The 13766-nt window shown below is 48.8% G+C and overlaps 1 protein-coding gene across 5 annotated transcripts in view; it reads left to right on the forward strand.

Moving 5' to 3' along the window:
• IQSEC1 (IQ motif and Sec7 domain ArfGEF 1) overlaps positions 1-13766 on the forward strand; it is a 281844-nt gene that overhangs the window by 148977 nt on the left and 119101 nt on the right. Inside the window, exon 1 of one of the 5 annotated variants that reach the window (XM_082288718.1) lies at positions 13457-13510. The exons of the other annotated variants lie outside the window; for them this stretch is intronic. Within the exon in view, the coding sequence (XP_082144844.1) occupies positions 13464-13510 (47 nt within the window). The 5' untranslated portion in view covers positions 13457-13463. Of the gene's footprint in view, positions 1-13456; positions 13511-13766 lie in introns of those variants that run through there. 5 annotated transcript variants of the gene reach the window in all.

A 13766-nucleotide genomic window follows, 5' to 3' on the forward strand; every position in this document is an offset into this window, starting at 1 on the left:
CCCTAAATATAGCTTATTATCCAGGCACTTGGGGAACCAGATAGGTCCACATGGGAAAGAGCCTCAGGTTGAGGCTTAGGGGTTTGGTTTTCTTTGCATATTTTAAAAACAGTGTTAAAATTCTTGTGGCTTTTTGGGGAGGGGATTGTGGGGGTGTTTTATGGTTTATTTGTTTGGTTGGGTTTTTTTGTTTGGTTGATTGTTTGCTGGTTTTGTTTTGAATGCTTGTCCAAGTGCCAGAGTGGTTTTGAAGTATTTCGTCAGCTCCTGCTTTTGGTTTTGTTGTTGTAACTGTTGAACCTTTAAGTTCCTCTATACCTGCCTGGCAGTGTTGCAAGCCATAGCCTGATGTTTCCTGGGAGTGATTTTCAGAAACGAAACAGAACGTGAAACAGCCAAATCCTAGTTCCTGGAACAGTAAACTTATGGCAAGCTGGACATAAGCATTGGTTGGTCTCCACTACGATTCCTCCCCCAGAGGGTGCTGGGCACTGCCCAGGCTCCCCAGGGAATGGGCACGGCCCCGAGGCTGCCAGAGCTCCAGGAGCGTTTGGACAGCGCTGCCAGGGATGCCCAGGGTGGGGTTGTTGGGGTGTCTGGGCAGGGCCAGGAGCTGGACTCATGGTCCTTGTGGGTTCCTTCCATCCCGGGATATGCACAGAATCCCAGACTAATTTGGGTTGGGAGGGACCTTAAAGCCCACCCAGTGCCACCCCTGCCATGGGCAGGGACACCTCCCACTGTGCCAGGCTGCTCCAAGCCCCAGTGTCCAGCCTGGCCTTGGGCACTGCCAGGGATCCAGGGGCAGCCCCAGCTGCTCTGGGCACCCTGTGCCAGGGCCTGCCCACCCTCACAGGGAGGAAATCCCACCTAATCTCTAATCTAACCCTGCCCTGTGTGTTTCCATCCCAGGATTCTCACCCTTTGCAGTTCACGGTGGGATAGAGAGGAAAGAAGAGGGAGGGGAGGGAGTTGGTAGAATTGGGCCATGGTAAAAGACAGACATTTTTAAAAATTTGTGCTCCTGTCTTCTCAGAACAAAAGCAGTCCGCCTTTATCGTGCCCAGCAGAGGTTTCGATAGCAAACGCTGCTAATTCCGCAATCCCCCAGCCCCGCAGCTCCCAGCCCTGCCTGCGGCTCGGGGATGGCTCCGGAGCGGCTGCGGCTGCCGGGATCCCCCGGGATGCTCCGCCGGGATTCCCCGGAGGGGCTTTCCGTCCCCGCCGGCAGTCTGGCTGGCTGTCCGTCTGTCCGTCTCTCTGTCCGTCTCTCCGTCCGTCCATCCGTGCCCGCGCCTCGGGGGCTGTCCCGCTGCCGCCCCGCGGTTCGGGGTTGGTTCATCCTCCCCCCCTGCGCTCCCTGGCAAAACGCGTCGGGAACAAGATAAGCACAATCTGGTGTGTGAGCGGGAGGGTCTGAGCTCCTGCCTTCTTTTTTTTCTTCTTCTTTTTTTTTTTTTTTTTTTTTCCCCCTCCTTCTCCCTTTTTCCGTTTTTTTTCCGCTCTTTTCCCCTCCCCGTCACGAGAAGCCCCCCGTTCCCGAGGTGCCGCAGACAATGGAGCCCGTGTGCTGGTACAGGAGGAGCTGATTAACAGAGGAGGCAAAAAAGGGAAAAGGGCAAACGCCGGCAGCCCCATGTGCTGAGATCACAGCTCGGCTGTGGGTACCGGGCAGCGGTGTCAGAGCCCACCGAGATAATTGCCTGCATTTTCCGAAGTCTGGGAGCTCTAAGGATGCTTTCCAAGGGTCCATCAAAGCCCGCAGCTGGAATGTATCCACGCTGTTTGTCCAGAGGGCTTTCAGAATGGCCTAAAATAGCCGAAAGGAGAAGTGGGATTTCTGTGTAACACCAGTGATCCCGGTAGGAGTGGGGACTTTGGAAGAGATAAACGGCGAGCGGGATCAAAGAGCGCCCATGAATTTGTGTCCTTTGTGCGGCTGCCTCTTTGTATGAGCGGGGGGCACTGGGGCTGCAGGTGCTGAGCCATGTGCGGGGCTGCCCGCCGGCTCCGCGCCGATCCCACAGCCCGGTGATGCAGCCACAGGGACACGAGGGTGCTGCTCTGCTTTTGAGTCATTCAGATCATAACAAAAAAGTCTTGTGTTGCTAAAAAGCCCGCTGCAGACCACAGTCGCGGCAGCAGGAGTGCTGGAAAATGCTGAAGTTGAAGGCCTTCTGCTTGGATTACTGGCAGTTTTTATGTCTCCAGCCTCTCCATGGTTTCTATAAAAGGTAAGAAAATGTTAACTCTGCAATGCTCCTCAGCACGGGGTAGCTGCACATGATGCCACCAGGGTTTTTCCTCGCTGTTCTGCTCCCTGGGAGAAGGGAGTGGTAGCTACTTAATGAGAACTTGTGACAAAGATTGTAAAGCTGCCTTTTTTTTTTTTTTTTTTTATTGTATTAATTATCAGCTGCTGTTGTCTCTGTGCATGCAGATGTGAAGGTGAGGGTGCTGTTTGGTTTTAACCTCTGCTTTAGGTCACATCACCCCAGCTAAGACTCAGTACTTTTCCTTCCCTGATACTTTATCCTCAGGCACAGGAGCTCGTGCTGTGGTGTCCACACTGTACACAGCACTGGCAGATTAATTGAAATGTCATGGAAATTTATGTAATGCAGAGAAGACCCTTTATTTCCCTGAGATATTTAGTAATATAATAGTTCATCTTTCCTCTCCCTCCCAGCACAAAGTGCACATCAGAGTCATTCAGAGCAGTGGGCACTTCACTTAGGCAGGTCTGACACCCAGCTTAAATGATTGATGGTGAATGGTGATCCTAAAGAATAGGTCTGGGTGTCAGAGGCATTGAGCTTGCCTATTTAATGGAACAGCAAAATAAGCAATTCCATTTAACGTGTCCCTGAACTTACCCTGATGCTTTTTAATCGAAACTTCGTTTTCCTTGCTCTTGATTTACGCTGCTGAGCAGAGGGAATTGGATGGGTTTGAATTTTCTGGGGGGAAAGTGGGGATCCCTTCACTGTGAACAAAACCCGTGCGATCCTCTAAAACAGGATTCCGTTCTTGTTATGTACACTTTCTGCTCTGGCTACCTATTGTCAGCCTACAGAAAGTGCTTTGTACTAAATGCTAATTGCAGTTGAATTTTTCATGCAGTGGCTGAAGGCTGGAAAAGGGAACTGTTCCAATCTTTTTCAAGGTTTCAGGGGTGCCCCGCACTTTCTGCATTGAGCAATACGGGACCCTCATCTGTGACCATTGGCTTGTGAAGTTTCAAAAGATAGCTTTATTCTCCTCTTCTTGCAGCTTTTCACAGATTCCGCTGCCAAGCCAAAAAATTTCCAACCTAGTCCCAGCCCATTGTGATGTTTCCCTTGCTGAGAAACCATATAAAATAATAGAAATGTAGCCAGGCTGTTTTGACACAAATAAATACTAAACTCGAGCTTTCTGTCTTGGATTCCTGGCGAAATCCCAGCTTTGTGGCAAATGAATTACTGGGGAGTTATTCTACATCTCCTAATGGAAGCCTCTGCAACAGGGCTGCCCATTTCTTTCCTCCCAGATAATTAATTTACTTGCCATCAAAACCTGGATGTGCTTGAGTCTTCTGTCTGCAGTGTGTTTGCATGAACAGCACTAAAACCAGGCCTTAAGCACTTCAATACCACACAGAGGCACTTTGTTCTCATCTTTTTGAGAAGAAAAGAAAATTGAAGGAAAGTTGCGACTTCCTCACGTTTGAAACAAAATAATTTCTTGGTCAAAGCACAAACAAGTGTGAAAAACAGGTGCTGCAGAATAACAAACCTTAAATGCAAGGAAGTTCATCTGAAAAAGAAGGAAAAAAACTTTCTGGAGGCTTTCAATTCCTTTTTATTAGTGATTGTAAATAGTTTAAAATGCTCTTGGAAAAGAGCCCAGGGGCAATGGGGAGGTTTTGTGTGTGCCCTGTGTATATATTTCCTATTTTTATGTATAAAATGAGGTAACAGATAACCAAAACAGGGCTTGGGTAACATTTCCATGGAGTGACTGTGCTCTTTCCTTCTGTGCACTGCCTGACCCTGGTTTTCAGCTGCAGTCAGTGCTCAGAGCAGTGGAAAGTGTTCCTGGTGGCTTTGGAAGCCATGACTTGCTGCTCCATGGTGGGATGTCCAGCTCTGTTTTCCAGCTTTTGGTACTCAGGGAATTCTTGTGGGTTTGTGTCCAGGGAAGGGAACGGAGCTGTGGAAGGGTCTGGAGCCCCAGGAGCGGCTGAGGGAGCTGGGAAAGGGGCTCAGGCTGGAGCAAAGGAGGCTCAGGGGGACCTTGTGGCTCTGCACAAGTCCTTGACAGGAGGAGACAGTGGCGGGGGTCGGGCTCTGCTCCCAGGGAACAGGGACAGGACAAGGAATGGCCTCAGGCTGTGCCAGGGGAGGGTCAGGTTGGATACTGGGAAAATTTCTTCATGGGAAGGGCTGTCAAGCACTGAAACAGGGCAGTGATGGAGTCTCCATCCCTGGGAATGTTCAGAAAACACAGGGATGTGGCACCTGGGGATATGGGTCAGGGGTGGCCTTGGCAGTGCTGGGGAAGGGTTGGACTCGATGATCTCAGGGGGCTTTTCCAGCCTTAATGATTCAGTGATTCTGGATCTGCTGCCTGGCCTGGACAATTCTGATTTTGGGGATCATTTTATCTTGCTCTGGGAGCTGCTTCCATGGAAGTGAAATCCATGGGCTTGAAGAGAATTCCATGCAGGGTGCGTTGGGTTTTGTGGTGGCCCCACTGCCCAGAGCTGTGGGGCTGGGAGAGATGGAGGACAAGGAAAATGAGCCATTCCCCCTCCCTGGCTGTGGCTGCAGTGCCAGCTGGGGCGCTGCAAGGAAGAACTGAGCCTGGGTGATGGGACAAAGGAAAACTGGGACGGGTTTTCAAGTTTATTTATGTATGCAGGGTAAAAATCCAGCTCCAAAATAGCAAGCTGGGCATGTGGCAGTCCTAAAGAAAGGCCAGGTAAGGGCAGACAGCACGTGTACAGAGAGAGCTGCTCTATGTTCTCTCAACACAGCAGGGGAAGGGGGAAATGGGGAAAAATCCACCAACCACAGTTTCAGTCCATTCCTTAAATTTGGCAGCACCTGCAATAACCAGGACTTTGCCCATCCCGTGTATATTCACAAAACAAAGTTACTGCAAGGTAATGGTGCTGATGCCTCCAGTAATGTGTTTATAGACCAGCAGCCTGATGTATCCAAGTGTCAGCAAATTGCATAAAGCAAACTGGGAGGACTGGGGTAAAAACCTGCTCCAAAAAATGTCTGGTAATTCAGTGATTCACAAAAATGAGATTTCAGTGCTCTGTTGAGTGCATTTTGGTCAGAACCCCTCACTTGAGGGCTGGTTTTGGTACCCTCCAGATACAAACACGGAGGGTGCTGAGATGTGTTTCTGTGCCAGGTTAAAGTGTAAGATGAGCAAATCACTGTCGCGTTTCTGTGGGCTTTGCAGGATGAACGTCTCATGCTTTACTCGCAGCATTATTACAAACCCATGTGACTTCAGGTTTAGCATGTGAAAGTGAAGATTTTCCCTAGCCAGGGGGGAAGCTTCGTGCTGTGCTGCTGCCAGCTGGTGTGTAATAGCCCAGGCTAGAAATTGTTGCCATTAGCATTGCATTAAAGATCAAGCAGAAGGTGAGGAGATGTGTGACTGGCACTGAGGGCAGCTGAAATCTGCAGATTTTTCCTCCCAGAATGTCTTCTCTCTTCTGGCTAAGACAAGAGAATTTCAAAAAACACAAAGTGCCGAGTTCATAAAGGCTGCTTTATTGGAATGCCTTGTTTGGCAAACAAAACCGTTTTTAAAATTATTTCTTGTCGTTTTTAATTTTTCTTTCATCAGTTTGGTCTCCCTAAAGGAGGCACGAGTCCCTTCCAGAACAATTAGGGCCATTTGTAATGAGCCACCCCAATGGAATAAGCCAAGTGAGAGGGTGCCTGGTCCTTTGAAGCCAGGGATTAGCTGGAATTGTTCCTGCCACCCTTCAGCTGGGACTCACGGTGCCAGCATCGTGCTTCAGGATAGGTTGAATCATGTATTTAAGCCCATCTCTGGGCAAAATGGGTCTGTATTTTGGTATATGATTCATTCCCATGAGGATGTTTCAGTGTTGATTAAAAATGGAAATGCTTTCATGAGTTGGCTTGTTAGGAGCAGTTTATTGCTGCCACCCTGGAATATCAGAGTCTCTGAGTGTCAGAAGCTACTTAGAGCCACTCTGAGATTGCACTCTGCAGGGCACCTGCAGCTCTGTGTTCATCCTCTTTCCCACTCTCTTATCCTAGAAAAATGTGTAGCATTTGAAGCCATGAAAGGAATTGCCAACCTTAATTTAGATGCTGTTTCAAAGACAGCACACGGGCTTGAAATGATCCGTGTCAGGGCTGTCCTTCAGGTTAACTCTTTGTTAAAAAGAATGCGTTTTGAGAGGCTTTGTTCCTCATTTCTGGTGTCAGCAGCATGGACTCTGCTCTGGGGTTGTGTGAGGTGCCTTGGGATGCCTTGGGAAACTGGCACAGAGGGAAAGGCAGCATAAAAGAAGGTGTAAAGAACTCCCTGGTCATGTGTCCCTACATAATTAAATCCATCATTTAAAAACAGGTTTAATAAAGGGGGACAAACGTGTATACAATTCTGTCATCCCGTATTCCTGGAGGTGGTGGCTGTATACTATCTACAGACCTCAGGAGCAGGGAGTAGGGGAAAAAATCCTTGAAGTTCTGGTTGCTGAGGGCTGGGAACTGCTTTTGCACAGTGCTGGACAGTGATGTCAGTGGGTTTGTGTATCTTCATGCTGTCACTTAAACTCTGAGCTCCTTCTCGGCATCTTAAACCAAACAAAAGCAAAGTGGGTGGGGAAAATTACTGGAGCTTTGCCTTGAACTTGCGTTTGGAGTTCACCATATATGTTGTTAGAAACAAATAGTTTGCTTTCACTTGACAGTGACTTCATCCAGAGCAGGGCTGAGTCATGTGCCTGTGGAGCAGCTCCCTCTCCAGAGGATCCTTTGGCGAGGCTGCTGCAGCTGCAGAGCAGCTGAGAGCTTCCCCCACCTCCCAAATCCATCCCCTCTGGAAGCACAGCCTGTAAACAGCACTCCTTGCAGTATTCCCACAGTCAGCAGAAAAATGATTAAGAGCAAACCCTCAAATAAATGCACAAAGTAGCAAAATGCCTTAAAAGCCATCAGAGGATTTCTCTGTGCTCGGGGAAGTGATTCTAATTTGGGAAATTTAAATGAAAATACACCAAATACCTGCTAATCTGGTGGTAGCCTTCCTGGTAGTGTCATTAATGGTTCTCTGTGTCTGAAGGAGACTTTGTGCAGGTTTCATTGCTCTCGTGCCTGAAATTCACGCTTCTGGTTTGCCTTCCCAGGCTGCTCTTCCTCCCTGCCTGGGGGACACACATCCCATGGGATCCCTTCGCTTCCCATGCCCTGGTTTCACCGAGTGTGCGGTGGGATTTGGGCACGGGTCTGTGGGGCTGTGATGCCTCTCCCTGTACCAGTGCTGGCACTGGGCTGAACTGGGTTCCAGACCACACAGTTCTTTCTGTGTGTCCCTGCCTTCCCCCTGCCTCTGCCCTGCATTTCCTCTGCCTTTTCCCACCTTTCCCTTGCTTTTCCGCTGCCTTTTTCCCTGACTTTCCCCTGCCTTTTCCCTCCCTGCCTTTCCCCTCTGTTTCTCCTGCTTTTTCCCACCTTTTCCCTGCCTTTCCCCACCTTTCCCCTGCCCTTCCCCTGCCTCTCTGCAGTCTTCATTTCATCAATTCTCCAAGATTCCTGAAACTTTCCTTTTCTCCACCCCCTTCCCTCTCACCCAGGAGCCATCTGTGAGCCCTCAGGTTCTCCCTTCTCCACACTTGAACAGATTTTAACCTTCCACAGACAGCTTTGAAGGCTGATGTTGGGTTCTTTCGGAACTGGGGTGCCTGTGCTGGGAGTTCCTGCCCTTTAGCTGCATCCCTGGAGCACACAGAGTTTGCCAGGCTTTTCTTTCCCCCTCCAGTCTCTCCTGTAGTTGGATGCCGCCGACGGGCAGCCCCTGGAGCAGTCACATTTTAATTGTGCCTCTGGCTCCGTGCCCTGCAGAGGGGAATTGGAAGCTTTCTGAGTTCCCTTTGATCGTGGTCCAAGACTGAGTCACAGCACAGGGAGCCTGGGAGCCCGGTGGTGGCCTGGAGACGTCCCAGGAGTCTCTCAGAAGCTGCAGCTGGGAGGGTGCTGGAGGGGCTCTGCCAAGGATCCCAAACTCTCCAGCCTTTTTGGGGTGAGGGGAGATGCCCTTTATCAAAATGCCAAGTCCAAGGCTGGCTCTGTTCCCCAGAAGGACTGGCATATGTGTGTCACTGCTGTCAGCTCCCAGGAAACGCCGCGGTTTGCATTTCCTCAGGAATGTTTGTGAAAAATCAGCGAAGGAAGTTTCAAAGGGAACGGAAGAGAATGCACTGAAGGCTGGGGAAAAAATATGGTGAAGGTATTTTATGAAAACCTCCTAAGTCAAAATGTTGGCTTGTTGAAGATTTAAAGGTGTCCCAAGCTGTCCAAAAAGCCAGAATGCTTTTCCAGCTAGAAATTTAAACTTCATCTATTTGTACGACTCCTTGCAATCCTTAATTGGTAATAGCTGTTGTGTAAGGGGAATGCTACCTAAGTTAAAAATAGGTCTGGGACTGCACTGACAACCCAAACCAGGCTGGACCCAGCAGTCACATTTTCCTTTTGTCGAATGACCTACAAATGTAATGAACATCAGAACAGAAATGCTGTCAAATCCTGGCCTGGGACCATTTCATTGTGGTGGAAACTTCAGAAAAACAGGCAAATTGTGTTCCTCACCCTTAAGGGCTGCAGCAGGTCAGATTCCCTGTGGCAGGGATGTTGAGCTGAGCTCACTTAGGCTGGGCCTGGGCACAGGGACAGCACTCAGATCTCCTCACACGCTGTGTGTGAGGGGATGCAGCCATCCAGAGCATGCAGCTTTATCCAAAACCAAATCAGATCCCATGTTCTGGGTGCTGCTTTTCTCTGGGCTCCTCTCCCTTCCTGTACCCACCAAGCACTCTGCTTATCATCCTGCAGGCTCTGCTGCCAAACAGGAATGGATCTCCAGAGGGGGGAGAGTAATGGAGTGTGAGACTCCAAATTAAGCCCTGCCTTTCTAATAATAGCATTTAAAAGTAACACACCACCTACAACTTGTAAAGGAACCTCAGCTCCAGCCTTTTTAAATACTTAGAGAGATTTATGTCCCTTGTGGTATCTTTGCCTGCAGCAGCTTTGTTTCCAGTGTGAAGATTAGAAAATAGATTAAAAGCCTCCCGTTCCTCAGAAATGGCCTCAAGCTGTGCCAGGGGAGGTTTAGGTTGGATATTAGGAGAAAATTCCTTCAGTGAAGGGGTGATCAGGCTGCCAGGGCAGTGGTGGGGTCACCATCCCTGGAGGGATTTTGAAGATGTGTGGATGTGGCACTTGGGGACACCGATGAGTGGTGGCCTTGGCAGGGCTGGGGAATGGTCGGACCTGATGATCTTCAGGGGCTTTTCCAACCTGAATGATTTCAGTGATTCTCTTCTGCCTTTCCCTCCCTCCCCACCCCCAACATTGGGGTTTTTAGGGATTACAAACTGCTCTTCATCACATAGTGTGCTGTAGCTGTTATGGGTTCCCTTAGGAATCAAAAACATTGGGAGAATCCCACTGTTTTTCCTAAAATGGGTGGCGTGTGCTTCACCGTGGCCAAGTCGAGGGCTTTGACAAACCTGGTGGGTTTTCCCCCAGCATTTCTATGATATTGATTCTTCTAATTGTGTTCCCTGCCCTGCAGCAGCTCCCTGCTCCTGTGTCCAGTCAGCAGAACCAAAGCTGTGTGTGTGCCTTGGTGTGCCCAGGCTGCCTTGGTGCAAACTCTCCTGCATCAGCGTTTGCAGGCAGTGCTCCCCAGCAGCTGAGCAGAGCCTTCCTGCTGACCCTGCAGCTCAGGGGGACCCACCTTCAGCTGCCCCCACGATGTGCTCAGCTCCCAAAAGCCACAGCAGCGTCTCTGAATTAGTGGTTGGGGCCGTTTGAACTAAAGATTTCCTCCTAGAAGAGATGCAAAATGTTTTGCAAAGTTGAGAGTTGCTTTCCCTGTTTTACAGGCAGCAAAATGCAGGTCCAAGGCATCTAGTGTGGGCACTGGTGATGCTGGGTTCGGAAAAAACAGTCCTGAAGTGGGAAGAAATTTTGGAAGGAGGCAGAACTTCTCCTTGCACCTTCCTCTTGCAGGTTGGGAGGACTCAAGAGCTTGTTTTACTTGGGGCACTGCCGTGGGTCCAGACACGCAGGGCTGCAGAGAGGGAGAGCTGCTGCAGGTGCCTGCAAGCAGGGCAGAGCTAACAAAGGTTTCCAGGAGTCAAAAAAACCCAGCAAATAAGTAAATCTGTGCGGGGAGTTGCGCTCGGGGTGGCTGGGTGGGTGCAGTGATGTGCTGCGAATGGAATCTGCTGGTTGACTGCGAGGGGGAGAGATAAGTGATGCAGTTCTCATCCACACCCAGAGGGGAGGAACAGCCCAGGCAGGCAGCTCCAGAGAGCCCTCCTGAGTGCCCACGGGCTCCCAGCCTGGGTGCGTGTGGGACGGCGTTGTCACTGCAGCGGTGACAGTCACTTGTGATGGATGAACAACACGGAAAATCCATGGCAAAGGCACCAGGTGGCCCCTGCAGTGCTGGGGCTCATCCTGGTTGTCCTAAAGGGAAAGCAAACAAGGCTTCAAAACAGTGAATCACTTGAGATGCAAATCTGTGCCTTGTTTGGGGCATGGTGATGTCACTGGGGACCAAGGGGAGGGAAGTAAACAGCCAGAGAGAAGGGCTTCACTGTCTCACTGCTCCTGGAAAAGCTCCTCTGTTCCTCAATAAGATTTTTCTGGCTACTAACAAACAGCTGATGTGTCCAGCTTCTCGTGGCCATGCCTCCTGCTACCTCCTAGGTAATGATAGGCAGGAGGAGCTGATTTTAGAGAAGGCAGCCCAACATGAGAGACAGGATCAGGTTTGATTAATCACCAGTTCTTCACAGGAATCAACAGCTATTCCCTGTTGGCACATCCAGCCAGGCCCTGACCTCCCCGGGCTCTGCAGGACACCGTGGGGTTGAACATTCCCCTCAAATATCATCCCAAGGAGCATCTCACAGCAATCCCTACTTCATATTTGCAGCAGAATAAACAGCACTTATTTACAGCGGAGATTTAATCACAGAACTGAAATATGAGTTATATTAGCTCGTTATGTCATTTGCATAGTGTGCAGCATTTTCTGGGTGTGTTTTAAGTGATATGTATTTCCTTGATAATAATAATAATAAATTATGTAATATTCCCTGCTTGCTTAGAGGAGAGCTACCTGGGTTTGTCTGGGTCTCTTAGGGAATCTGTGGACAAACTCAGCTTAGGAGCTGAAATACTCTCTATACTATTTAATAACCTGATTTTCATGGGAAATGTTGCAGCAATGGTTTAGAAACCAAAACAGATGAAAAAAAATCCCCCTGCAGCATCTCGCTTTTGCCCCATGATGTTCCCACATTATTTTAATTCTTTTGGTCACTGGTTGTGCACGAAGTTTAGAAACGTGGCAGAAGGAGGTGATGGAAACACTGCTCTCTTGTGGATCTCATCCACTGAATCTATCTTCAGAGACAGATAAAACACTACTGCTGCAGATGCTGGCGCTGTCAAAATATTGGGACTGCAGGGGAATCAAGGAGGGTGTAATCTAAATACATCAATTACACTGAGGGCTCAGGTATGAGCTCAAAGAGAGGGAGCTGACACGACTGAGGGTGCTATTTGATACCTCTGTGCTGCACAGAACAGAAACTACTACTTTTATCCTCTTTATGTAATGGGTTGATTTATGCCCAATGAAGTATTGCAAGTGTACAGGTTCCAAAAACCAGAAAATCTCTCCTGTAGGCACTTCCTCTCTGAAATTAGGGAGTGAAGGAAAGGGACAGGGTTCAGCTGGGCTGCCTGGACTTACGGAGCTTTTTCCAGCACTGAAATGTATTTCAGTGGTTATGTTAGGAACAGATGTATAAAAGTTTTCTAATGTAACTTTCCTTCATTAAGCCAGCTGATTTAAATGTACAGTGTGCTGTGGAACTTGGTGTGACTTTTCCTAACGAGCCATCAAGAGCTTGCTCCAATTATCAGAAACTTCCAAAGCAGAATGTATTTCAAATAGTGGGAACAGTCACGAGATCCTGGACAAAGTGGCCCTGGAGAGAATGGAGTTATGCAACAGCAAACAGACAGTTAATCGTGGAATGGTTCTGCTCTGTGAAGAAACAGCGTGAACTTGGTTTCTTGCTTAATTAAGTTTTATAATATAAACATGTATCTGATGTCCCTGCTCCAGAAGGGCCCCTGATAATGGTGCTGTTGACCGCTGCAGAGAAGGGAGTGTGGGCTGAGCAAAGGCTTGGGGAACTTTAATCTGTCAGAGCAACAACTCTGGCTTTCAGGGTGGTCTTGGAGATGCCAGGGCAGGATTTAAAGGGCTCGTCTCTACAACAATAATACTACTTTTCCCGAAGGTTTATGCCACGTGCATGTGTGCTGGGGCTCAAATTCTATTGAAACTTTTTGGCAATAAATGCTGTGTGTTTAAACTTACTCAGCACAGCAAAAGAATTCCATATGCATAATCTATAAGTTGGGGTGCTCTGGGGTTTTTTGGTTGGGTTTTGGTGTTCTTTTGGTTGGTTGGTTTGGGGTTTCTTTTTAGTCAGATCTTGTCATTTTATTGTTGCTGTCATTTCCGGGCTGAGTGTCACAGCTGATACTCACCGTTGAAAGCCATGACTTCTTCATATGCCTTCAAATCCAGCTTTGGAAAATGACTCATTACTTTTTTTGGCACCAAAAAGTTTATTACAGAACACGAAAAATTTTGCGAACAGCTGAGGGCTCCTCCAGCCCGAGGCATTTGATGGAGAGTGTACTGGGTGAGCATTTACAGGGCTCACAAGGGATTTTCTAGGGCAGTGTTACTGGCCTGGTGGGGTTTTTTTTGAAGTGGAATAAATGGGAATAACTTCCTGCAGGTGCTGCCTAGGTAGGGTTTTCTGACTTGGCAGCTTGGAGCAGTGAGTGTAACACGGAGCTTTCTGAACAGCCTCTAATAATCTCTTCTGGCTTGCAAATAATGTAAACACCGAATCTTATAAATCATGAAGAAAGGAGTAACCCGAGACTTCAGATGGGAAAGCTGCCTTCCCTCGGAGTTCACTTGAGTGGAGGTCGAAGGAATCACTTGGAATTCGTGAATCAGAGCTGGGCTGCTGCCTGAACCTTGGACTAACTCCGCCGTGTGCCGCTGAGCCGACTTGTCCTGGGGTTGGTTGGAATCCTTCTCCCTTTGCAAACGCCCCAGGGAAGGTCATGAAGGGGGATGGCAGTGCCATGTGGAACCTGATGTGGAAATACTGCATTTCTGTCAGGACGATCAGGTACGGGGGGGTTTATAAAACTTCATTTTGGGGCTGGGGCTGAAAGCTGCATGTGTTGGAGCTCGCCTGTCGTGCTGCTGGGCTCCTGCTCCCTGCAGAGTTAACTCTCAGCAGCCTGGGAGGCTTGTTGGGGTAGATTCTTCCTCAGCCTTATACTGAACATGCAAAGAGAAAGCGACAGGGTTATTGCAAAAAATCTTCCAGGAACGTGGAGTTTTCTGTCTCATTTGCAAGCAGGAGAAAATAGGAATATGAA

Source organism: Coloeus monedula (genome assembly GCF_965178545.1).
Source record: "Coloeus monedula genome assembly, chromosome: 11".
Lineage (NCBI taxonomy): Eukaryota > Metazoa > Chordata > Aves > Passeriformes > Corvidae > Coloeus > Coloeus monedula.